General features: G+C 51.4%; 2 protein-coding genes across 2 annotated transcripts in view; both read left to right on the top strand.

Annotated features, from left to right (window-relative positions):
- The window catches only part of LOC311530978 (zinc finger protein RFP-like), a 39,631-nt gene extending 28,410 nt beyond the window's left edge, over positions 1-11,221 (top strand). Inside the window, exons 8-15 of the mRNA XM_084648050.1 lie at positions 1,951-2,449; positions 4,157-4,252; positions 6,245-6,475; positions 7,601-7,623; positions 8,287-8,402; positions 9,019-9,199; positions 10,152-10,335; positions 10,702-11,221. Coding sequence (XP_084504176.1) covers positions 1,951-2,449; positions 4,157-4,252; positions 6,245-6,475; positions 7,601-7,623; positions 8,287-8,402; positions 9,019-9,199; positions 10,152-10,335; positions 10,702-10,863 — 1,492 coding nt within the window. The 3' untranslated portion in view covers positions 10,864-11,221. The remainder of the gene's footprint in view (positions 1-1,950; positions 2,450-4,156; positions 4,253-6,244; positions 6,476-7,600; positions 7,624-8,286; positions 8,403-9,018; positions 9,200-10,151; positions 10,336-10,701) is intronic.
- An 867-nt stretch (positions 11,222-12,088) lies between these two features.
- The window catches only part of LOC311530977 (uncharacterized protein), a 53,084-nt gene continuing 41,369 nt past the window's right edge, over positions 12,089-23,803 (top strand). The window contains exons 1-7 of the mRNA XM_084648049.1: positions 12,089-13,104; positions 14,086-14,181; positions 15,910-16,140; positions 17,297-17,319; positions 18,741-18,856; positions 19,455-19,484; positions 23,707-23,792. Coding sequence (XP_084504175.1) covers positions 12,688-13,104; positions 14,086-14,181; positions 15,910-16,140; positions 17,297-17,319; positions 18,741-18,856; positions 19,455-19,484; positions 23,707-23,792 — 999 coding nt within the window. The 5' untranslated portion in view covers positions 12,089-12,687. The remainder of the gene's footprint in view (positions 13,105-14,085; positions 14,182-15,909; positions 16,141-17,296; positions 17,320-18,740; positions 18,857-19,454; positions 19,485-23,706; positions 23,793-23,803) is intronic.

Raw genomic sequence — 23,803 nt, 5'->3', positions numbered from 1 at the left:
GCATAACAAAGCCACATTCATGGGACTGTGTGATGAGCTCGCCCCAGCCCTGTGGCCAGCGGCGTTTTAATGCCTAGGCCTAGAGTGGCAAATTTGCAGGGGCGGCAAATTTATAATAGCAGCAAGAGGCTGCTTCCCCCGCAGCCCACCCCGGTGCTGGTTCGCACCCTCCACCCCTGGCACCGCCCCAACTCCACCCCTTCCCGCACCATTCCCCGCCCTCATTGGTCCCCTTCCCCAAATCCCTACCCCGGCCCCACCTCCTCTCCTGAGCGCGCCGCTTTCCCCCCCTTTCCCCCTCCTTTGCGAAGCTGTTTCGTGCACAAGCACTGGCAGGGAGCGGGGAGAAGCAGGACCCGGCAGCGCGCTCAGGGGAGAAGACGGAGGCGGAGCGGAGGTGAGCTGGGGTGGGGAGCTGCTGGGGGGGGGGAATTATTTCTTGGCCTAGGGGCGGCAAAATCATTAATCCATCGCTGCGTCCGGCGCAAGGACATGAGAATGAGAGCTGCCCTGTCACTGGAGAAGCGCGTGGCAATTGCACTGTGGAAGCTGGCTACTCCAGACTGCTACTGATCAGTTGCTAACCAGTTCGGAGTGGGAAAGTCGACTGTTGGACTCGTGTTGATGGAAGTGTGCAGGGCCATTAATCGCATTCTGCTCCAAAAGACCTGGCTTTTGTCTCCTGTTCAGTGCTTCGAGTGTAAGCTCTTTGGGGAAAGGCACTGCCTTCTGTTTGTTCTGTATACTGATCCATGACATGGGTGCTTTGGTACAATGGTATTACAAATAATCAATCGTTATGATCTGACCTGTAAACAATCCAACATCTCACTGGCCTTAGAAACAGTGCCCACCCCGAACAGCACAAGGCTGCCCAAGACAGCGAGGGCAGGAGATGCTGATTTGTAATAGTGCATCCCAGTCTGTTTCCAACGTATTCACACTGAAGGGATGTACCATTCCATCCAGGTGCAGAGCAGCCAGTGCAACTGGCTGCATCTGCAGAAGCATCTCCAGCCAGCACTGCCTTCCCCCTGCAGCTGAATTCCCTTTCCTGGCCCCTGTTTAAACACCACACCCACTCTCCAGTCTGGCACCAAATCTCTCTCTCAGGGGGGAGGGATAGCTCAGTGGTTTGAGCATTGGCCTGCTAAACCCAGGAACATGAGTTCAATCCTTGAGGGGGCCATTTAGCAATCTGGGGCAAAAATTGGGGATTGGTCCTGCTTTGAGCAGGGGGTTGGACTAGATGACCTCCTGAGGTCCCTTCCCACCCTGAGATTCTATGATTCCTGGAGTCTGCTCTGAGTACCCAGACTCAGAGACTCAAAGTTTCAATGTCTCTGCTGCGCAAAAGGAACAAAATTCTGGGGTACCTCTGAGTCTCCCGCAAATAGTTCCCCCACTCTCTGCAATAAGAAACCCAGTGTAGTCTCAGACACGGTCCACGGCAGGAAGCCCTGCACTGGATTGGACATTTGCTAGACGCGGCCCTTGGAATTAAGGTTCTAAATCAGCATCCTCAGACTGAAGCAAGCTGCCAAGCCGCTGCATTTAAAATAAACCCCGGCAGTAAACCCGTAAGGGAATCAGAGGCGTGTACTCTAGTCTGCACAATGCTCCGCTGCAGCCCATGGTCGATCCAGCTGCTGCCCGGTCTGTCTGGGCCTCCAACAGAAGGGCACAGCCCTGCCTGGGAGAGCAACCCAACACTGAGAAATCAGATCTGCTGCAGTGAACAAAGCCCTGTCCAACCAGGGGGTGTGTGGATTTGGGAGTCAAATAATAGAATTCAAGTCAACTCTTCACTTTTTCGAAAAGAGTGACATTCTCCCTAACCTGACCCTGTGCACTCTTCCCAGCAGAGAGAGGGTCACGTTTCTCATCAGAGCCCCCAGGGATGGGGAGAACTCACAGCCCCAGCTGATTCTAGCTCCACCAATGAGACAGAGCCAGGAAGGGAAACACCCAATTCCTGTCCCAGACGCTGGAAATTCAAACGAGCTTTGTGTTCCCCTTCCCGCCGGGAGCCATGGCTGGAGAGAGCAAGGCAGAAAGTCTCTGGGATGAACTTTCTTGTCCCATCTGCCTGGAGTATTTCCAAGAGCCGGTGTCTATCCACTGCGGGCACAACTTCTGCAGAGACTGCATCAGCCAGTGCTGGGGGGAGTCGGAGCCCAACTTCTCCTGCCCCCAGTGCAGAGAAACCGCCCAGCAGAGAAACTTCAGGCCCAGCAGGGAACTGGCGAGAGTTATCGAAATAGCCAGAGGGCTGAGTTTCCAGGCAGCCAAAGGCTCAGGAGGTGAGCGAGTGTGTGAGAGGCACCAGGAGGCCCTGAAACTGTTCTGCGAGGAGGATGAAACCCCCATCTGCCTGGTGTGTGATAAATCCAAGGCTCACAGATCTCACGCGGTGGTTCCCATAGAGGAGGCTGTCCAGGAGTACAAGGTAGGAAATCTCCGCCCGGCGTCAGTGTTTGTACCTATGGGGTTTTTTCAGATATATTTCCAGGCCCAGAGTAGAGCTGCTCATGCAGAGGTCACGTAGCCTGTGGCCATAACTGGGGGTCCCCAGGCTTTCCAATGTTTGGGTTTCCTTCTAGTGTCACCTGAACTCTAGTGTCATTTCCTGCTGTCACAAAGGATGTTTTTTTGCTAACTACAGTGTTGTGATAAAGATTTTGAACCTTACACATGGATCTCTGCTCTGACTTGAGGACCAATTTCCAGGAGTGGGTGGGGAAAAATATTCATTATCTTGTGATGCCCTTTTCCTCGGTGAATATTTCTGTTCCAACACACGTTCCTGCTGAGCGGGACACACCGGAACCAGCACTGCCAGCCCCCACCGTTCTTAAATCCTGCGATCTTTGGAAAGATTCAGTCAGACTGCGGGAATTTATTCTCCCACGCTCTGCTTCATTCATTTCAAACCAACAGAGAAATAACTTGCTTCTTGGTCCCCAAAAGATGCTGGTGGAGGCGAGGTGAGGCAGGGGTGCAGTCAGAGCTCCTGACTGGAGGACAGATGAGGAATTTTTGGAGCAAACCTGGCACCATCTGTTTTACTAGGATCAGCAATCTGAGAACAGAGTTGTAGGAAAGAGATCTTCACTGAACACACCGAGAGGCCAGTGCTACAGGGGCCGGCAAACTTTTTGGCCTGAGGGCCACATCAGGTTTCCAAAATTGTATGGTTGGCTGGTTAGGGGAGGCTGTGCTTCCCCAAAGAGCCAGGCATGGCCTGGCCCTTGCCCCCTGATGAACCCCCCCGAGACCTCTGCCCCGTCTATCCCTCCCAGTCCCCTGACTGCCACCGGACTCCCCACCCCTGAGTGCCCCCCGCTGCCCCATCGAACCCTCCCTCTCTTTCCTGACTGCCTTCCACGGGGATCCCTGCCCCCATTCAACCCCCCCTATTCCCCGCCCTCTGACCGCCCTGACCCCTATCCACATCCCCGTCCCCTGACCACCACCTCGAACTCCCCTGCCCTCTAGCCCACCCCCCTTCCCCCTTACCGCGCTGCCTGGAGCCCCGGTGGCTGGCAACGCAACAGCCGCACCGCCGAGAGCACCAAGACAGGCAGCCGGGGCGCCCGGCTGGAGCCAGCCACGCCACCGCGCAACACAGAGCCCCGGGTCAGGCCGTGGCCCTGCAGCTGCGCTGCCCGGCAAGAGCGCGCAGCCCCACCGCCCAGAGCCTTGCGCTGGCTGCGCAGTGAGCTGAGGCTGCGGGGGAGGGGCCGGGGACTAGCCTCCTGGGCCAGGAGCTCAAGGGCCGGGCAGGAGGGTCCTGTGGGCCAGATGTGGCCTGCAGGCTGTAGTTGGCCCACCTCTGCACTAGAGTTTGTGCACTGGCTGCCTGGATCCAGTTTGTGCTCCTAGCCCCCAGGTGTCAGAGTGAACTAGTTCTCCTCTGCTGCTTGCTGCTTGCCCCCAGTTCCTGCAGCGTCCCTAGCCTGGCCTGTGCATTGCCCTGTGGGTGCCCTCCCGGTCTGCTGCTGGGTTAAGTAAACTGGAAAGCTACATCCATGCACTGGTGTTATTGCCGGGGGATACGGGGTGGGGGGAAGTGAAATTTCAAAAGAAAATTGCTCCTCAAGTTCCAAAAGAAAAAAAATGACTCCCTCTGCCCCCTGCATTTCTCTTTGCCCAGGAACAGTTCCAGACCCGACTGCAGGCTCTGAAGGAAGAGAGAGAAAAGCTCCTGGGATGGAAATTGACTGGAGAGAAGAGAAGCTCTGAGTACCTGGTAGGTGCCCAGTGGTGTTACCCAGCAGGGCCCTGGGGATGAAGGGCAGTGTGGGACATTTGTGTGTCTCTCTGGGTCCCTGTGCTGCTGGTTTGGGATTCTGCATGTCTGTCTCTGGGTCCGTCTTCACTACCCTCTGGATTCGCTACTCCCTAGTCTAGACGCGATAAATTGACCCCCCAGCGCTCTCCTGTACTCCAGCGCCAGGAGAGGCGCCGGCGGAGTCGATGGGGGAGCGGCAGCAGACGACTCACCGCGGTGAAGTCGATCTAAGTACGTCAACTTCAGCTACATTATTCACGTAGCTGAAGTTGTGTAACTTAGATCGATACCCCCGCCCCCCTCAATGTAGACCAGGGCTCTGTTCCCCTCTGTGGGCTGGGGTGGGACTGGGACTCCTTGCCTGGCTCTGGGGCAGATTTTCCAGGAGCAATGGGCAGCCCTGGGGCAGGACAGACGCTGATCGAATCCAGCAGCAGGTGCAGCCTGTGCTCCCCTCTGCCCGGGATGGACGGGATGTGGGGTCATGGCCCGACCTCCTCCCTTCAGTTCTGGTAGTGCCAAGGCTGTGTTAATGGTCCATCCCCGGATGTCAGAGAGGCCTGCTGGGCTCGGCTTCAGGCTTGATCTGTGTCTGCAAAACACTGTCTTTTTCACCCTGTGCAGTGCAGTTGTAGCCATGTTGGTCCCGGGATATTGGAGAGACAAGAGGGGGAGGTTAGATCTTTGCACCAACTTCTGTTGGTGAGAGAGACAAGCTTGTACGCTACCCAAAGCTGTTCTTGAGGTCTGGGCTGGAGAGCTCTGGGTGGCTCGAAAGCTTCTCTCTCTCTCTCTCTCTGACGGAAGATGCTCCAATCAAAGAGATCACCTCAACCCCTCGTCTCTCTCTTATAGATGAGCACTAGAGAGTCAATAGCTGAGCGACAGCCAAGCTCTCATGCTAAGCGCTGATGTTTTCACAGTGCTCTAAAACCCACCTGCATCCTGACCTTGTCTTGGAAAATCACGGTGCCCCATCCAGGCCTGAGACAGAGTTATTGGACTGAATCAGGAGTCAAGTGGCCAAGGGGCTGCAGAGGTGAAGGGCTCAGACAAAAATAACCTGACATTCAATTTGTTTCCCATTCTCATAACTTTTCTGTGCCCACCTATGGCTCAGATCATAGCACCGATCAGCCCCAAACTGAGCTGGGTCTGAATGGATTTCACCTTGGCTGGCGACCGGCTCCAGGGCCACACCAGGGAAGCAGCATCTTAGAAGTTATAAGAGGTTCTTTCAGGCTCTGTAAATACTCATACATCTTGGATATACACATGGGAAAGTGATGTGAGCATGCTCCAGGAGACAGGTGCACCTCAAGCCAGGGTGTGGAGTGGTAGCCAGCAGCTGCAGAAATGGGACAGAGTTAAGGTTGGGTGGCAGTGTGCATGGGAGGCGTGACCTTAACTCTGCATTCCCTTGATTTCAGAGCTGTGTTTGTCTTTGCTTCACTCTTGATTTCATGGTATAAATTTATGGACTGGGGCTGCACTAGAGATCCTGATTTCTGCACTAACACAGTTAGTCTCTTCAGAGGTGTGGCTGAGCATCCTCCAGGGCATGTGAATATCTGGAGCTTCCTCAGTGAAACTTGGGAGTATTAGTTTGTTTTCTTATTTTGTGTTTTCTTTACCCCGTTCAGTCTCTCTCAGGAAGTCTCTGCTCACGTACCTCTGAATCCTGCCCGTTCTCCTGCTCGAAGGACTGAGATTGTCATAGGTCACTGGTCACAAGAGAAACAAGCCATGTGAGATGGGAAGGGAATTTAGGGCGAGGTGGGACTTTCTAGGAAAATGTCTCTGGTCACATGGGGAAAGTTTCTGTCTGCTTTTGAGGTGCTGAATATTTAGAAATTCCCCCTCCTGCTGACACAGGGCTCAGTGAAATCTCCCCTGCCTCTCCGTGTGTCCTTGATGTGCCTTTTCCCTGTTTGTGCCTCTTCTTTACAGGGAAAGACAGATGCTGAGAGAGAGAAAATTGTGTCTCAATTTAAGCAGCTGCACCAGTTTCTGGAGGAAGAAGAGCGACTCTTGCTGGCCCGGCTGGGAGAGCTGGAGAAGGAGATTGTGAAGCTGCAGGATGAAAATATCACCAAACTCTCCGCGGAGATTTCCCATCTCAGTGAGCTGATCAGCGAGATGGAGGGGAAGTGCCAACAGCCAGCGAGTGAATTCCTGCAGGTGAGACCTCAGAGCCTTGGGGATATTTGGGAAATGGATGAACGGGGAGACCCATGTGGCTTGGAGTGCAGGATCCTAACACTACAGTGGAACTCACTATTTCTAGTTTTTTCATAGGAATCCTCTCTCTCGCTCTCTCTTTAATGGTACCTCATTTAATTGTTAGGAACTACTGTTAAAATGTGAATTCGCTGGTTTACAATCACTTCCACTTGCTTCTGTTTTATTATTCTCTTTTATATTATTAGTAATTTGATGAGGGGTCTGGAACAGCTTCCATCTGAGCAGAGATTAAAAAGACTGGAACTGTTCAGCTTAGAAAAGAGGTGACTAAGAGGGGATATGGTGGAGGTCTATAAACTTATTCCGGTGCGGAGAAAGTGAACGGGGTCACCCAATGAAATTTAATAGGCAGCAGGTTCAAAACACACATAAGGAAGTGCTTCTTCATAGACCTCACAGTCAACCTGTGGACCTCGTTGTCCTGGGATGGTGTGAAGGCCAAAAGTATAAGTGGAGTAAAAAAAGAATTAGATCAGTTCATGGAAGACAGGTCCATAAATGGCTGTTAGCCAAGATGGTCAGGGACACAACCCCATGCTCTGGGTGGCCCTAAAGCTCTAACTCCCAGATGCTGGGACTGGGGATGGATCACTTGAGTTTGCTCTTTTTTGTTCATTCCCTCTGAAGCATCTGTCAGAAAACAGGACACGGGGCAGATGGGCCATCAGTCTTGTGTTGTTAGGATTGAGGGATCCCGGGAGAGGGGCCCCTTTGTAGGGTTTAGATTTTAATGGTCTTTTTTTATAGTGTTCTGGGTCCACTTAAGGCCCACATCACTGGGGGAGCGGAGCCCGTTAATAACACACATGACTTCATCTACCGCTCATGAGGCAAGGAAATATTATTTAAATAATGTGATCCCCATTTCACGGAGAGAAAGGGGGACTTTGTTTTGGAAATCATCCCAGGCCAGCTGCCGCTCTCCCCATGACACCACCAAGACCCCTGAACCAGGATCACAGTGTGGCCCACTCCACCCTCTTTTCCATTGGCTGACGTCCTTCTCTTGGTTATCACTCGTAACTGAGCTCTTTGTTCTCTCTCTCCCCCCTCCCCCTCCAGGACATCAGAAGCACCTTGAGCAGGTACGTGGCTCTGTCTCACTCTCAGGGACACATCACTGAGCGTGGCAGGGGCTTGAGCGCCATGCGACGCCCTCATCTCCTCAGGGCACCATGGCCAGCTGTGCGGGGCAGGGTCACCCCTCAGATCCAAATCTCCCCTCTGCTGACATTACTCCTGGGATTGATGCTCTTTATCTGAGATGCTGAGATGATGAAGCATGAGGGCAAGTTAATAGACCCGAATAGATTCATGAAATCTCTTGTGTCCCAGGGAACGGGAATATGGACCCTTCCAGAGCAGCGGTGTTCTAATATGTTCAGCTTATGTCCGTTTGGCGCCCTGCATGAGGTGATTTGGGCTTAGTGGTCTCCATCCATTTCTGACTGAGCAGGTGTCCACACCACAAAGCTTAGCAGAGTCAATGCAGCTTGTTGGCCCATCTCCCTGCTCCACTTCCCCTCGATGTTGTCCCTCTGGGTCATGCTAGAAACAAACTGGGCCGCTGTGGGTGAAGCTTGTGCTGCCATTGCCTGAGCGGTACCTGCTCTCAGGCCGGGATACATAGAACAGTCCAGCCTCCAGGCCCTGCAGTACAGCAGCTTTCGCTGGCATGAAATTCATCTGAGATGCGTATAAAATCGTGATTTACAATCAGTTAATTAGAGAATTCTGTTTCTCTCCAGGTGCGAGCAGGGGAAGTTCCAGCAGCCGGTGGAGATGTCTCCTGATCTGGCAAAGAGACTTGGTGATTTTACCCAAGAAAACATTGTGGTAAAGGAGACTCTGAAGAAATTCCAAGGTAGTGAGCAGGGATTGAAAAAGGAAAATGGAGACTGGTCTCTGTGAAGGTTGGAGGAAACGGGCTGTGTCCAATTAGCTGTGAATGTAAAATTCAATTTAAGAACATGGAAGAAATATAAACAAAGTTTTGAATTTATTAAGACATTTTTTCCCTAGATATACGATATTTATGGAGGAACAACAGTAGTCTGAATGTGATTCGTTGTCACTTTGTTTGCCCTAATTCTTGAGGACTGCAAAATACTTGGTTGAGTGAAACTCTGTGCTAATACAAAGGGCTCCATCTTCTCTTCCTAAGTCTGTTTCATTCCAGTCTGAGCTGTCTATGAATTTTCTCTTGTAGAAAGACGAGATACACTAAATGCCACATAAGCCATGTTTATAACCATGTTATTAGTGCAGAAAGGGGTCCATAAGCTTGAGAGTGGCCCGTGTCCATATGGGCGAATTTTACACTATGTCTCTCTCTTTATCTCTCTCTCTGGGTCTCCCTGCCTTTTCCCTTCTGTTCGTGGCTCAGAACTAAAGCACAGTTATTCTGATTAATTGTAGAAATCCTGCATGAAACATAATTTTGATACCATGAAATCTCTTTCTCTCCCTCTCCTCCCAAGATGCTCTGGTGTTTAAACTGCAGACAGCAAGTAAGTGGATCTCTGGCAACAGTGGGGGTAGTGTTATGAGTCGGGTTTTAGATGGATTGAGAGAAAAAGACAGTTTGTGTTTGTGGCACTGGATTCATTTGAGGAACAAGCTTCTGAGATCGAACAAAAGAGAGTCCCCCATCCATAGAGAGTGAGCATTGCAGGGGAGGGGGCTGGCCTTGAGCACTCCAATATATTATTAACCCCTTAATTGTTGTGAAGTGTACTGACTGAATGAGGGCACTGTCTCCTCTGTTATGCTGAGTGGGGGTGGGTGCCTGGTCTGACCCTCTCTCGGAGTGTCCATAGGACATTGCCCCCTTCTCTGTCTCTCCCTGTGGGTCCCACCTCTCTCTTCCCCCCTGGACTCTTGGGTTGCCAACTAGGCCTCTCCATCCTCTCTGTCTTTGTGTGGTCTTCTGTTCACAATGCCTCTTCCTCTTCCCTTCCCCATGGGCTGGGGGCCCTGCCCTGGCATACCCACCAACTCCCTCCCGCCTCCTTCCACCCAGGGCTACTGCCTCCTTCCCTTGTCCCAGCTGCACTGGGGTTTGCACTCCCCTCTCTGCTGGCTCCTTGATTCCCTCTGACTGGGGGTGTCTCCCCAAGAGGCGGCTGAGGCTAATGCCTCTTCGGTCTCACCCCAGGCTCTGCTGCCTGCCCTGCCCAGTCCCTGCGGCTGGGAGTGGGGAGCCACAGCATGGGGAGCAGGGTAGAAGATTGAGATCATAGAATATCAGGGTTGGAAGGGACCTCAGGAGGTCATCTAGTCTAACCCCCTGCAGGGCCAATCCCCAATTTCTGCCCTAGATCCCTAAATAGCTCCCTTAAGGATTGAACTCACAACCCTGGGTTTAGCAGGCCAATGCTCAAACCACTGAGCTATCCCTCCCCCAGGTCTGCAGCTATAACTGGCCCTGGGAGGTGGGAGCCACGGTGAAATCCCTGCTCAGCCCCAGCACAGAGGCAGCTCCCTGAGACCCGGGACAGAGAGGCAGGAAATCAGGGAGGGTCCCAGCCAGGACGGGGCTGCTGGGGAGTGTGAGAAATGGTCCCATCCTCCCCCAGGGTTGAGCTCTGCCCCTCACGCTCTGATTCTCTCTCCCCCCAGTGACTCTGGATCCAGACACGGCTCATCCCCAACTTGTCCTGTCCACAGATCGGAAAAGTGTGAGATGCGGGGAGACACGGCAGCGACTCCCCGACAACCCTGAGAGATTTGACTGGAATCGCTGCGTGCTGGCCTGTGAGGGGTTCACCTCGGGGAGACATTGCTGGGAGGTGGAGGTGGGGGATGGGCGATGCTGGGCTGTGGGGGTGGCCAGAGAGTCTGTGAGGAGGAAGGGGTGGTTCAGTTTTAACCCTGAGGAGGGGGTCTGGGCTGTGCAGTGGCTGCAGGGGGATCAATACAAGGCTCGCACCTCCCCTGAGACCACAGTGTCCCTGGGTCAGGTCCCCAGCAGGATCCGGGTTTGTCTGGACTGTGACGAGGGGCAGGTGGCATTTTTCAGTGCTGACGACAAGGTCCTGATCTTCACTTTCCCACCAGCGTCTTTCAATGGGGAGAGAATCTGCCCTTGGTTCTGTTTCTGGGACAGCAAAACCCAGTTGAGACTCTGTTCCTGATACACAAGATTATCTATCCCCCTGCAGGCCATGAAATGGGCTTCTCTCACCTCTGACACCCTCATTTCTACACTCTGGAATCTAAAGTGGGCTGGTGACCTGTTCTCCCCGCTCCAAAAAAAACCAACGAAACAAAACCACTCAACCATCAGGGACATTGTCCAGCCTGTTTGTCGCTGTTCTCTATGATCGCAGAGGACTCTAGCAACCTGGTCAGAGAGCAAGAGGAGGAGTCCTGGGTGAGGGAGAACAGTACAGGTGGCAAATCTTTGGGGCAGGGGAGTGGCAAGAGAAAATGGTTAATCATCACTTTTGATGAGGGTTTTCTAGAATTTAACAAAGCTATTTTTATATCAAGCCCATGGAGGTTGTGTTTTATGGTTCCCATAAATCATTGACTGCTGCCGGCTTTTTTGTTTTTTCACCAAGTGGATTCTGTATCTTCATAGCTGTAAAGATGCTGAAATTTTTGTGTCTCACAATGATTTCTCTTGTCTCCTGCGGGGGAAAATATAGCAATAAACCAGGAGCCATCAGAACTACTTGATTTACCAGTGCTGGGTTTGTTTGCTTTTTACTGACATGCACGGTGGGGTCGAGGTGGGTTACAGGCCATTAGAATTGCAACAAAAGCAACCCTTCTGGAATTGCAACAATAGTAATGATCATGTCTCTGCTAGGCCACATTCAGGTGCTTTCATCCATTGTCTGTTGGATCCGAATTTCCCAGCCCAGGTGCATCAAGCATTCAGACAGTACAGTGACATGTAGCCAGTTACTGGTCCAAACTTCTCATAGACCAGGGTCACATGCGTAGTTGTTCGGTACCTCTACTGGCCACATTCAGAAACAAAAGAGCATCATCGTCTGTTTGATGAGACCTTGCACATATGGTGTGTGCTCTATAAAATGGCCTCCTGACACACACATGTCACAGTTACCAGTGGGGATCTAAAGCGTGAATTTCAGCCCTGAAATCACAAGCCCAGACCCCTTGCCTTAAAGCAGTAACTCGTTTGAGCTGCGAGCCATGAGTTGGTTGTTCGTGACTGGGGCTGGCCACTAGAGGGACAAGATCTCTTGCACTAAGCCAACGTATGAAATAACCACATAAAGCCAACGAGAGGGGGTGTGTCCTAACACTGCCCTTGTCTCCTCCAGCTTTGCTTTTCCGTGTTGTTGCCCTGAGGTTTCTCCTCTGCAATTCTTTCAATAGGATTCATAGAGAGCCAGCTTGCTGCAGGTTTGTGAGCTAGTGGCCATGGGGCGAGCCCCTAGGATGAGCAGGCAGGAGATGGGGAAGGTGAGGCTGGAGGAGAGAGAAGTCCTATCAGACTCCAGTCTCCTGCTGTTCAGATCAATCAGCAAATGGCTATGAAAGCCTGTGGGATTTGGGCAAAGACAGGTGGTGGAATGAAAAAAACAACACACAAACTAGGGGCAAGCGATCATGTCTCAGACATTCTGAATGAAGCCAAGACATATGGGCCAGCCTGTCCACGGGTAGCTGTAGCCATTTCTGTTTAAGGGCAATGGACCAAATTCATCCCTGCCACTAAGTGTGTACTCATCTCATTCAATGAAGAGGGCCAGATCTCCCTCTGGTGCACATCGGTGTTGCTCCATTGGAGTGAATGGGCAAGAGCTCCAGGGGGAGTAAATCAGTGTAGCTTCATTGACTTAAATGGACCTCTGTCAGTGTACAGTCGTGGTCACGAGTTAATCACTTGCTTTCTTGCTTGCTTGCTTGCTTGCTTGCTTGTAGATGCTCTTAAATTAAAAGAAGAGAAAAGGAAGGCAGGTTTTTAACTCAGCTTATTTTTGAGATGAGCACTCTTCCCAGCAGAGAGAGGGTCACGTTTCTCATCAGAGCCCCCAGGGATGGGGAGAACTCACAGCCCCAGCTGATTCTAGCTCCACCAATGAGACAGAGCCAGAAAGGGAAACACCCAATTCCTGTCCCAGACGCTGGAAATTCAAACGAGCTTTGTGTTCCCCTTCCCGCCGGGAGCCATGGCTGGAGAGAGCAAGGCAGAAAGTCTCCGGGATGAACTTTCTTGTCCCATCTGCCTGGAGTATTTCCAAGAGCCGGTGTCTATCCACTGCGGGCACAACTTCTGCAGAGACTGCATCAGCCAGTGCTGGGGGGAGTCGGAGCCCAACTTCTCCTGCCCCCAGTGCAGAGAAACCGCCCAGCAGAGAAACTTCAGGCCCAGCAGGGAACTGGCGAGAGTTATCGAAATAGCCAGAGGGCTGAGTTTCCAGGCAGCCAAAGGCTCAGGAGGTGAGCGAGTGTGTGAGAGGCACCAGGAGGCCCTGAAACTGTTCTGCGAGGAGGATGAAACCCCCATCTGCCTGGTGTGTGATAAATCCAAGGCTCACAGATCTCACGCGGTGGTTCCCATAGAGGAGGCTGCCCAGGAGTACAAGGTAGGAAATCTCCGCCCGGCGTCAGTGTTTGTACCTATGGGTTTTTTCAGATATATTTCCAGGCCCAGAGTAGAGCTGCTCATGCAGAGGTCACGTAGCCTGCGGCCATAACTGGGGGTCCCCAGGCTTTCCAATGTTTGGGTTTCCTTCTAGTGTCACCTGAACTCTAGTGTCATTTCCTGCTGTCACAAAGGATGTTTTTTTGCTAACTACAGTGTTGTGATAAAGATTTTGAACCTTACACATGGATCTCTGCTCTGACTTGAGGACCAATTTCCAGGAGTGGGTGGGGAAAAATATTCATTATCTTGTGATGCCCTTTTCCTCGGCGAATATTTCTGTTCCAACACACGTTCCTGCTGAGCGGGACACACCGGAACCAGCACTGCCAGCCCCCACCATTTTAAATACTGCGATCTTTGGAAAGATTCAATCAGACTGCGGGAATTTATCCTCCCACGCTCTGCTTCATTCATTTCAAACCAACAGAGAAATAACTTGCTTCTTGGTCCCCAAAAGATGCTGGTGGAGGCGAGGTGAGGCAGGGGTGCAGTCAGAGCTCCTGACTGGAGGACAGATGAGGAATTTTTGGAGCAAACCTGGCACCATCTGTTTTACTAGGATCAGCAATCTGAGAGCAGAGTTGTAGGAAAGAAATCTTGCTGAGAGGCCAGTGCTAGCTGCGGAGGCACTAGGGTTTGTGCATTGGCTGCGTGGACCCAGTTTGTGCTCCTAGCCCCCAGGTGTCAGAATGAATTAGTTCTCCTCTGCTGCCTGCTGCTTTTCACCAGTTCCTGCAGTGTCCCTGGCCTGGCCTGTGAGTTGCCCTGTGGGTGCTCTCCCGGCCTGCTGCTGGGTTAAATAAGCTGGAAAGCTAAATCTGTGCAGCAGCGTTATTGCAGGGGGAGGGTGGGATTCGTTGCTCCTCAAGCTTCAAAAGAAAAAAAAATTACCGCCCCACCCCCAATTGTCTTTGCCCAGGAACAATTCCAGACCCGACTGCAGGCTCTGAAGGAAGAGAGAGAAAAGCTCCTGGGATGGAAATTGACTGGAGAGAAGAGAAGCTCAGAGTACCTGGTAGGTGCCCAGTGCTGTTACCCAGCAGGGCTGTGGGGATGAAGGGCAGTGAGGGAGGTTTCTGTGTCTCTCTGGGGCTGTGTGCTGCTGGTTGGGGATCGTGTGTCTCTGTTCCTCTCTGTGGGCTGGGGTGGGACTGGGACTCCTTGCCTGGCTCTGGGGCAGATTCCCCAGGAGCAATGGGCAGCCCTGGGGCAGGACAGACGCTGATCGAATCCAGCAGTAGGTGCAGCCTGTGCTCCCCTCTGCCCGGGATGGACGGGATGTGGGGTCATGGCCCGACCTCCTCCCTTCAGCTCTGGCAGTGCCAAGGCTGTGTTAATGGTCCATCCCCAGCTGTCAGAGAGGCCTGCTGGGCTCGGCTTCAGGCTTGATCTTTGTCTGTGTCTGCACACGCTCTCTGTTTCACTCTATGCAGTGCAGTTGTAGCCATGTCAGTCCCGGGATATTGGAGAGACAAGAGGGGGAGATTAGATCTTTGCACCAACTTCTGTTGGTGAGAGAGACAAGCTTGCACACTATCCAAAGCTGTTCTTGAGGTCTGGGCTGGAGAGCTCTGGGTGGCTCGAAAGCTTCTCTCTCTCTCTCTGACGGAAGATGCTCCAATCAAAGAGATCACCTCAACCCCTCGTCTCTCTCTTATAGATGAGCACTAGAGAGTCAATAGCTGAGCGACAGCCAAGCTCTCATGCTAAGCGCTGATGGCTTCACAGTGCTCTAAAACCCACCTGACGTTGTCTTGGAAAATCACTGTGCCCCATCCAGGCCTGAGACAGAGTTATTGGACTGAATCAGGAGTCAAGTGGCCAATGGGCTACAGAGGTGAAGGGCTCAGACAAAAATAACCTGATATTCAATTCGTCTCCCATTCTCATAACTTTTCTGTGCCTACCTATGGCTCAGATCATAGCACCGATCAGCCCCAAACTGAGCTGGGTCTGATTGGATTTCACCTTGGCTATCATCCGGCACCCAGGGCCACACCAGGGTAACAGCACCGTAGAAGTTATAAGATGGTCTTTCAGGCTCTGTAAATGTGCATACATCTTGGATACGCACATGGGAAAGTGATGTGAGCACGTTCGAGGAGACAGGTGTTCCTCAAGCCAGAGTGGAAAGGGGGCAGAGTTAAGGTTGGGTGGCAGCGTGCGTGGGAGACGCAACCTTAACTCTACATTCCCTTGTCTTCAAAGCTGTGCTTGTCTTTGCTTCATTCTTGATTTCATGGTATAAGTTTATGGCCTGAGGCTGCACTAGAGATCTCTGCACTAACACACTTAGCTTTTAGGCACTGAATTCTCATGGCTCTCCACAGGTGTGGCTGGGCATCCTCCAGGGCATGTGAATATCTGGAGCTTCCTCAGTGAAACTTGGGAGTATTAGTTTGTTTTCTTATTTTGTGTTTTCTTTACCCCGTTCAGTCTCTCTCAGGAAGTCTCTGCTCACGTACCTCTGAATCCTGCCCATTCTCCTGCTCGAAGGACTGAGATTGTCATAGGTCACTGGTCACAAGAGAAACAAGCCATGTGAGATGGGAAGGGAATTTAGGGCGAGGTGGGACTTTCTAGGAAAATGTCTCTGGTCACATGGGGAAAGTTTCTGTCTGCTTTTGAGGTGCTGAATATTTAGAAATTCCCCCTCCTGCTGACACAGGGCTCAGTGAAATCTCCCCTGCCTCTCGGTGTGTCCTTGACGTGCCCTTTCCCTGTTTGTGCCTCTTCTTTACAGGGAAAGACAGATGCTGAGAGAGAGAAAATTGTGTCTCAATTTAAGCAGCTGCATCAGTTTCTGGAGGAAGAAGAGCGACTCTTGCTGGCCCGGCTGGGAGAGCTGGAGAAGGAGATTGTGAAGCTGCAGGATGAAAACATCACCAAACTCTCCACGGAGATTTCCCATCTCAGCAAGCTGATCAGCGAGATGGAGGGGAAGTGCCAGCAGCCAGCGAGTGAATTCCTGCAGGTGAGACCTCAGAGCCTTGGAGATATTTGGGAAATGGATGAACGGGGAGACCCATGTGGCTTGGAGTGCAGGATCCTAACACTACAGTGGAACTCACTATTTCTAGTTTTTTCATAGGAATCCTCTCTCTCGCTCTCTCTTTAATGGTACCTCATTTAATTGTTAGGAACTACTGTTAAAATGTGAATTCGCTGGTTTACAATCACTTCCACTTGCTTCTGTTTTATTATTCTCTTTTGTATTATTAGTAAGTTGATGAGGGGTCTGGAACAGCTTCCATCTGAGCAGAGATTAAAAAGACTGGAACTGTTCAGCTTAGAAAAGAGGTGACTAAGAGGGGATATGGTGGAGGTCTATAAACTCATTCCGATGCAGAGAAAGTGAACGGGAATGTTTTTTACCTCTTCCGATTACACAAGAACCAGGGGTCACCCAATGAAATTTAATAGACAACAGGTTCAAAACACACATAAGGAAGTGCTTCTTCATAGACCTCACAGTCAACCTGTGGACCTCGGTGTCCTGGGATGGTGTGAAGGCCAAAAGTATAAGTGGAGTAAAAAAAGAATTAGATCAGTTCATGGAAGACAGGTCCATAAATGGCTGTTAGCCAAGATGGTCAGGGACACAACCCCATGCTCTGGGTGGCCCTAAAGCTCTAACTCCCAGAAGCTGGGACTGGGGATGGATCACTTGAGTTTGCTCTTTTTTGTTCATTCCCTCTGAAGCATCTGTCAGAAAACAGGACACTGGGCAGATGGGCCATCAGTCTTGTGTTGTTAGGATTGTGGGATCCCAGGAGAGGGGCCCCTTTGTAGGGTTTAGATTTTAATGGTCTTTTTTACAGTGTTCTGGGTCCACTTAAGGCCCACATCACTGGGGGAGCGGAGCCCGTTAATAACACACATGACTTCATCCACCGCTCCTGAGGCAGGGAAATATTATTTAAATAATGTGATCCCCATTTCACGGAGAGAGAGGGGGACTCTGTTTTGGAAATCATCTGAGGCCAGCTACTGCTCTCCTCATGACACCACCAACCACCCCTGAACCAGGATCACAGTGTCGCCCACCCCACTCTTTTTTCCACCAGCCGAAGTCCTTCTCCTAGTTATCACTTGTAACTGAGCTCTTTGTTCTCTGTCTCCCCCCCCAGGACATCAGAAGCACCCTGAGCAGGTATGTGGCTTCGTCTCACTCTCAGGGACACGTCACTGAGCGTGGCAGGGGCTTGAGCGCCATGTGAGGCCCACATCTCCTCAGGGCACCATGGCCAACTGTGCGGGGCAGGGTCACCCCTCAGATCCAAATCTCCCCTATGCTGACATTACTCCTGGGATTGATGCTCTTTATTCGAGACACTGAGCTCTGGTCTACACTAGGACTTTAGGTCGAATTTAGCAGCGTTAAATTGATGTAAACCTGCACCCGTCCACACGATGAAGCCCTTTTTTTTTTTTGACTTAAAGGGCTCTTAAAATCGATTTCCTTACTCCACCACTGACAAGTGGATTAGCGCTTAAATCTGCCTTGCTGGGTCGAATTTGGGGTACTGTGGACACAATTCAACGGTATTGGTCTCCGGGAGCTATCCCAGAGTGCTCCATTGTGACCGCTCTGGACAGCACTCTCAACTCAGATGCACTGGCCAGGTAGACAGGAAAAGAACCGCGAACTTTTGAATCTCATTTCCGGAGACTGCGGGAACTGTGGGATAGCTATCCACAATGCAACACTCCGGAAGTCGACGCTTGCCTCGGTACTGTGGAAGCACTCCGCCGAGTTAAGGCACTTAATGCACTTAGAGCATTTTCTGTGGGGACACACATACTCGAATATATAAAACCGATTTCTAAAAAACCGACTTCTATAAATTCGACCTAGTTTCGTAGTGTAGACATACCCTTAGATGATGAAGCATGAGGGCAGGTTAATAAACCCGAATAGATTCATTAAATCTCTTGTGTCCCGGGAAACAGGAATATGGACCCTTCCAGAGAAGCAGTGTTCAAATATGTTCAGCTTGTGTCCATTTGGCGCCCTGCGTGAGGTGATCTGGGGTTAGTGCAGTAGTTGTCAAACTTTTCTACTGGTGACCCCTTTCACATAGCAAGCCTCTGAGTGCGACCCACCCTTATAAATTAAAAACATTTAGCACCATTATAAATGTGGATGCAAAGTGGGGTTTGGGGTAGAGTCTGACAGCTCGCGACCCCCCATATAATAACCTCGTAACCCCCTGAGAGTCTCGACCCCAGTTTGAGAACCCCTAGGTTAGTGGTCTCCATCCATTTCTGACTGGGCAGGTGTCCACACCACAAAGCTTAGCAGAGTCAATGCAGCTTGTTGGCCCATCTCCCTGCTCCACTTCCCCTCGATGTCGTTTCTCTCTGGGTCATGCTGGAAACAAACTGGGCCGCTGTGGGTGAAGCTTGTGCTGCCATTGCCTGAGGGGTACCTGCTCTGAGGCCGGGATACATAGAACAGTCCAGCCTCCAAGCCCTGCAGTCCAGCAGCTTTCGCTGGCATGAAATTCATCTGAGATGCAGATAAAATCGTGATTTACAATCAGTTAATTAGAGAATTCTGTTTCTCTTCAGGTGTGAGCAGGGGAAGTTCCAGCAGCCGGTGGAGATGTCTCCTGATCTGGCAAAGAGACTTGGTGATTTTACCCAGAAAAACATTGTGCTAAAGGAGATTCTGAAGGAATTCCAAGGTAGTGAGCAGGGATTGAAAAAGGAAAATGGAGACTGGTCTCTGGAAGGTTGGAGGAAACGGGCTGTGTCCAATTAGCTGTGAATGTAAAATTCAATTTAATAACATGGAAGAAATATAAACAAAGTTTTGAATTTATTAAGACATTTTTTCCCTAGATATACGATATTTATGGAGGAACAACAGTAGTCTGAATGTGATTCGTTGTCACTTTGTTTGCCCTAATTCTTGAGGACTGCAAAATACTTGGTTGAGTGAAACTGTGTGCTAATGCAGAGGGCTCCGTCTACTCTTCCTGAGTCTGTTTCGCTCCAGTCTGAGCTGTCTAGGAATTTTCTCTTGTAGAAATGCCACTTAAGCCATGTTTATAACCATGTTATTAGTGCAGAAAGGGGTCCATAAGCCTGATAGTGGCCCATCTCCACATGGGCGAATTTTGCACTGTGTCTCTCTTTATTTGTCTTTCTGGGTCTCCCTGCCTTTTCCCCTCTGTTCGTGGCCCAGAACTAAAGCACAGTTATTCTGATTATTTGTAGGAAATCCTGTGTGAAACATAATTTTGATACCATGAAATCTCTTTCTCTCTCTCTCCTCCCTAGATGCTCTGGTGTTTGAACTGCAGACAGCAAGTAAGTGGATCTCTGGCAAAAGGGGGTAGTGTTATGGGTCGGGTTTTAGATGGATTGAGAGAAAAGAACAGTTTGTGGCACTGGATTCATCTGAGGAACAAGCTTCTGAGATCGAACAAAAGAGAGTCCCCCATCCATAGAGAGTGAGCATTGCAGGGGAGGGGGCTGGCCTTGAGCACTCCAATATATTATTAACCCCTTAATTATTGTGCAGTGTACTGACTGAATGAGGGCTCTGTCTCCTCTGTTATGCTGAGTGGGGGTGGGGGCCTGGTCTGACCCTCTCTCGGAGTGTCCATAGGACATCGCCCCCTTCTCTGTCTCTCCCTGTGGGTCCCACCTCTCTCTTCCCCCCTGGACTCTTGGGTTGCCAACTAGGCCTCTCCATCCTCTCTGTCTTTGTGTGGTCTTCTGTTCACAATGCCTCTTCCTCTTCCCTTCCCCATGGGCTGGGGGCCCTGCCCTGGCATACCCACCAACTCCCTCCCGCCTCCTTCCACCCAGGGCTACTGCCTCCTTCCCTTGTCCCAGCTGCACTGGGGTTTGCACTCCCCTCTCTGCTGCCTCCTTGATTCCCTCTGACTGGGGGTGTCTCCCCAAGAGGCGGCTGAGGCTGATGCCCCTTCGGTCCCACCCCATGCTCTGCTGCCTGCCCTGCGCAGTCCCTGCGGCTGGCAGTGGGGAGCCACAGCATGGGGAGCAGGGAGATGCAGCAGGGGAGGAGATGGAGATGCAGAATCTGAAGCTATAACAGCCCCTCTAGGCCCTGGGAGGTGGGAGCTGCGGTGAAATCCCTGCTCAGCCCCAGCACAGAGGCAGCTCCCTGAGACTCAGGATGGAGAGGCAGGAACTCAGGGAGGGTCCCAGCCCGGATGGGACTGCTGAGGAGTATGAGAAATGGTCCCATCCTGCCCCAGGGCCGAGCTCTGCCCCTCACGCTCCGATTCTCTCTCCCCCCAGCGAATGTGACTCTGGATCCAGATACGGCTCATCCCTGATGTAACGGGCCTGCTGATTGGCTACATGTGAAACGGAGAAAGACACGGAAGCAAGTGCCCAACAACCCTGGAAGTGATTTCCCAACGTTTCTGGGAGGTGGGGATGGGTGATGCTGGGCTGTGGGGGTGGCCAGAGAGTCTGTGACCAGGAATGCGGGATTCAGTTTTAACCCTGAGGAGGGGCTCTGGGCTGTGCAGTGGCTTCAGCGGGATCAATATAAGGCTCGCACCTCCCCTGAGACCACAGTGTCACTGGGCCAGATCCCCACCAGGATTCGGGTTTGTCTGGACTATGACGAGGTGCAGCTGGCATTTTTCAGTGCGGACAGCATGGCCCCGATCTTCACTTTCCCACCATCATCTTTCAATGGGGAGAGAGTCCACTCTTGGTTCTGTTTCTGGGACAGCGAAACCCAGTTTAGGCTCTGTCCCTGATCCACAGGGTAAAATATCCTACTGCAGGCCATGAAATAGGCTTCTCTAGCAGCTGACATCCTCATTTCTACAACCCTGGAAGCTAAAGCGGGCGGTGACCAGTGTTCCCTCTCCCGTGTGCGCAAAAAATTTTCCTCTGTGCAAATTGTTGTGCTTCTGTACAAATTTTTGTGTGTGCGGTGTTTTGCCGTGTGCACAGGGTTTAGGATCTGTGTGCGCCCGCACACGCGCACAGCTTAGAGGGAACACTGCTGGTGACCTGTTTTCCACCCAAAAACCAACCAACTGAACTCTCAGGGACACTGATGAGCCTGGTTTTCACTGTTTTCTATGATCCCGGAGGACTCTAACAGTCTGCGTAGTCAGAGACTAAGAGGAAGGTCCCGAGTGAGGGAGGCGAGTCCACAGGTGGGGAACCTTTGGGACAAGGGGAGGGGCAGAAGACAATTGATAATCTTCACTTTTGATGAGTGTTGTCTAGAATTTAACAAAGGTACTTTTATATCAAGCCCATGGAGGTTTGTTTTATGGTTCCCACAATCCTTGGCTGCTGCAGGCGTTTTTGTTTTTTCATCGAGTGGATTGTGCCTTCACAGCTGTAAAGATGCTGAAATTTTTATTGCCTCACAATAATTTCTCTTGTCTCCTGCTGGGTAAAATATAGCAATAAACCAAGGAGCCATCAGAACTACTTGATTCACCAGTGTAGGGTTTGTTTGCATTTTACTGACATGCTCAGTGGGCTCGAGGTGGGTTACAGGCCATTGGAATTGCAAGTGTAGTAATGATCATGTCTCTGCTAGGCCATATGCAGATGCTTTCACCCAGTGTTTGTTGGATCCAAATTTCCCAGCCTAGGCGCATCGAGCATTCAGACAAACAGACATGCAGCTAGTTATTGGTCCAAACTTTTCATAGACCAGGGTTGTTGTGTAAAGCCTCCGCCCACTCCAGTAGAATGTGATTGTCATATTTGTAACTTTTCAGTCATTGCTAGTATGATCATTGAGTTCTGTAACCTTTTGCAAAACTTTGTTACTTTTAGTCATTGTTAGCATGACCTTTTAAATTTTGTAACTTTTGCAAGCTTTGTAGTCCTTTCACTTACCACTTGTATAACTTCCAAGCTTTGCAATATTCCATCACACCATCACGGAGAATGTGAACAAGGGAGTGTATGTGGGACTGGGCGGAGAGGAACTGCAAGGAGAAAAGAGCCCGGAGACAGGTGTGTCTGATGTAATCTGCCCGGAGAAGGCAATCATAGGGTGCTGTAAAGAAAAGAAGAACCTGGTATGAGTGAAAGGAACATGGTCTGGGAATGTTTCTCTGTGACGGACACAGAAGGAAAATTCAGTGTATGTGACAGGAACTGCCCAGTTCCAATAAAAGGAAGAAAGCATGCTCACAAGCCCTTCTTCTTTTTGACCTGCTTGCTGGCCTGGATCCGTGACCGCAGGCGGACACACCAGATCTACTATGCTTTGGCTTCTTGGCTTCCTATGCTGTCTCCGGTAACTCTCCGCCTGCATGAGCGTGTGGGTACATGAGGGTATGAATGCGGTGAATGTGTGCGTGCATGAATAAGCGCCATCCCTTTTCTGTTTGATCCAATAGCGGCATTTAATAAAACCAATATAAGTGTAACCCTTGGTTGGTTTCTAGTGAAATTGAGGTAACGTTAGAGGTGGAGAATGCAGGCAACCACCAATAGGGTACACTAGTGGAAAGGGGTGACATGGAGTAGAGAGTGCATATGGGTAGCCTAGGAGCCGCGGTGCACCTGCTCCCCCTTCCTGATTTTGGGCACGATGCCACTGTTTAGAAAGGGGAAAAGCCCCCCCGAATCCACAATGGAGGGGAAGGGGGCAAAATTTCCTTATCTCTTCCTCTGGGCCCACTCCAAGGGTGTTGACCGCTGGGTCCCAGGGACAGTTTCGTCAGGGGACACCATGGTGGATGTAGAAACTACATACCAGAAATATTGTGAGTTTTATCATCCGGATTCAAAGACTAAGGATAGGGTTGTTGTGGCAAACTTGTTGTGCTTGGCAAACTGCTAAAGGTGATTATAATTCTGAAACTGTGCAAGTGAAGCAGGAGTTGGAACGAGTAAGGGCGGGAAGGGATATGTGGAAGGCACAAGCGGCAGGGGCAAGTTGTCAGCAGCTAGCAATCTCCGCCATCAGGGTGACGGAGAGAGCTGAACAGGCCGAGGAAGAGAGGGAACAATCTAAGGAGCTGGAGGTCCAGGTGGAGTGTTTGCGGGGATTGGTGTGAGAGCAGGGGACCTGTCCAGGCGGGAGAGCAGCAGGACCCCTGGGATCGGGGACAAAGGCGCTTCTCCTATATGACCCCAGAGACTGGAACGGGGACATATGGTATGACCCTGACCCGGGATGGCTGCCAGATGGGCCAGGAGCTCGGCTAGCCCCGGGGGCAGCTGTGCAATGGTTAACTTTCCAGCATGCCCCCCCCACAGCCCAGGGAGGGAGCCTGAGACCTGTAACTGGGGTAACTATGCAGGAAATAGCCTTGACCCCTGCGGAGATAACTTCTCTGGCTCAGGGGTTAGGGCCAGCCAAGACAAGCACATTGTCGGAATGGGCGTGTCAGTTTCTAGGGGGTTAAACCCAGAGGAGGTTAGGAAGGGGTTAAAGCCAGGGGAGGTTAGGAAGCTGTGGAGGACGGCATCCACCATACCGGCATGCGATATGGGTATCGCACTGTGGACGCAGGCAGCTGGACAGTGGCAGTCCCTGTTCGTGCTTTTCGCAACTTGGCTCAAGGAGAGGCACTGCAGGAGGTCAGCCCCCAGTATGCAGCAGGCTCCCCGGCTCTGGGGGAGGCCCCTGACGTCTTTGTGGAGAGAATGGTATTAGCGGG

The sequence above is a fragment of the Lepidochelys olivacea genome (assembly GCF_965140295.1).
Source record: "Lepidochelys olivacea isolate rLepOli2 genome assembly, chromosome: 14".
Classification (NCBI taxonomy): Eukaryota; Metazoa; Chordata; order Testudines; family Cheloniidae; genus Lepidochelys; species Lepidochelys olivacea.
Note: the sequence above shows the minus strand (reverse complement) of the source record. Positions and strands in the feature narration are given on the sequence as shown.